Source organism: Aplysia californica, unplaced genomic scaffold (assembly GCF_000002075.1).
Source record: "Aplysia californica isolate F4 #8 unplaced genomic scaffold, AplCal3.0 scaffold00842, whole genome shotgun sequence".
NCBI classification, from domain to species: Eukaryota; Metazoa; Mollusca; class Gastropoda; order Aplysiida; family Aplysiidae; genus Aplysia; species Aplysia californica.
The window spans coordinates 154,399-156,239 of record NW_004798112.1 but is presented as its reverse complement, the minus strand read 5'-3'; the positions used below and the strand labels follow the sequence as shown (position 1 = coordinate 156,239).

The following is a 1,841-nucleotide window of genomic DNA, read 5'->3' as shown; positions in this document are numbered from 1 at the left end:
CCAATTTCATTTTTGATCCATTGTTTGACTTTATCATTCCCACCAGGTATGACGTAGCCTCGTGATGATATAATGGTCCCCACATATTGAAAAGTAAACATCTGACTCCCACTCCCCCCTCCCCACCAGGTATGACGTAGCCTCGTGTCGTGTGGTCGCCACCCCGCCCGCCAGTGAGACCTCCAGCACCTCGTCCGCGCCGCACGTGCTGGTGGAGAGGAAGGTGGTGATCAACGTGAGTCAGGACTCGGACTTTATAGGACTCAATATCCGGGGAGGCCGGGAGTACGGCGTGGGGATATACGTGTCCAGGTCAGTTGTCTCGTTGTAGTTGTCTCATTGTATTTGTCTCATTGTATTTGTCTCATTGTATTTGTCTCATTGTACTTGTCTCATTGTAGCTGTCTCGTGTCCAAGTCAGTTGTCTCATTGTAGTTGTAGTTGTCTCATTATAGTTGTCTCATTGTAGTTGTCTCATTGTAGTTATCTCATTGTAGTTGTCTCATTGTAGTTGTAGTTGTCTCATTGTAGTTGTCTCATTGTAGTTGTCTCGTTGTAGTTGTAGTTGTCTCGTTGTAGTTGTAGTTGTCTCATTGTAGTTGTCTCATTGTAGTTGTAGTTGTCTCGTTGTAGTTGTAGTTGTCTCACTGTAGTTGTCTCGTTGTAGTTGTAGTTGTCTCGTTCGTAGTTGTAGTTGTCTCATTGTAGTTGTCTCACTGTAGTTGTCTCGTTGTAGTTGTAGTTGTCTCGTTGTAGTGGTCTCATTGTAGTTGTCTCATTGTAGTTGTATCATTGTAGTTGTAGTTGTCTCGTTGTAGTTGTAAGTGTCTCATTGTAGTTGTCTCGTTGTAGTTGTAGTTGTCTCATTGTAGTTGTCTCATTGTAGTTGTCTCGTTGTAGTTGTAGTTGTCTCGTTGTAGTGGTCTCATTGTAGTTGTCTCACTGTAGTTGTAGCTGTCTCATTGTAGTTGTCTCATTGTAGTTGTCTCATTGTAGTTGTCTCATTATAGTTTTAGTTGTCTCATTGTATTTGAAGTGGTTAGGCTACCGGACTCAAATTTGGAGTTCCCTCAAAACATGTCAAACTTTTTCGAATACAATTCTTTGAATATTTTGAAAACGTCTCCGAATAATCTTACAATTTGGATAGTGCAGATAGAACACTTTGGTTTCTGACTTAATGGTTTTAGTAACTTCAGAACGGCCAAAAATGTAAGATAGAACTTTGTAATTCGAAGGGAGCGAGTTCGGGTAAGATACACATAAGGTCGCTTTTAAGCACAAGTGAGCTATCCCGAAAAAATACTGTTTTGAGAAAATCAAAGCTAAAGGTTTTGCCCCTTATTCAGTTTCTTTAAATGACGAGGAGAGTTTTCTCTATAACCAAACATTTATACACACCAATGCAACCAAACTTCTCATATTGGTAGGGCAATGCCCACATTTGGAGTAGGTCAAGATTTCGGGAAACCCCCGAAATCTGGGTTAGCCCACTTGTCCTTATAAAAAGCGACCAATTTTGATAGAGGAGATAGAACACTTTGGTTTCTGATTTAATGGTTTTAGTAAGTTAAAATGGCCACAAATGTCGGATAGAACTTTGTAATTCGAAGATAACGTGTTCGGGTAAGATATACATATATGTGTCCTTTCGTGTAGTATTGTTAATGAATGGTTGTGAAAGTTCTTTTTTATGTTATTGAACTGTTTTTTCTTGTTTCTGTGAAATATTTTTTTCTCGTGTGAATGAATGATTGTGTGATTGGTGTAAAGTGCTCAGAGCTTATACTAGTATAGCATAGAGCGCTATATAAATGCAATCTATTATTATTATTATTATT

The 1,841-nt window shown here is 39.2% G+C and overlaps 1 protein-coding gene across 1 annotated transcript in view; it reads left to right on the top strand.

Annotated features, from left to right (window-relative positions):
• LOC101849653 overlaps positions 1-1,841 on the top strand; it is a gene marked incomplete in the record, with an annotated part of 73,610 nt that overhangs the window by 48,642 nt on the left and 23,127 nt on the right. The window contains 1 exon segment of the mRNA XM_013088951.2: positions 130-312. Within this exon segment, the coding sequence (XP_012944405.1) occupies positions 130-312 (183 nt within the window).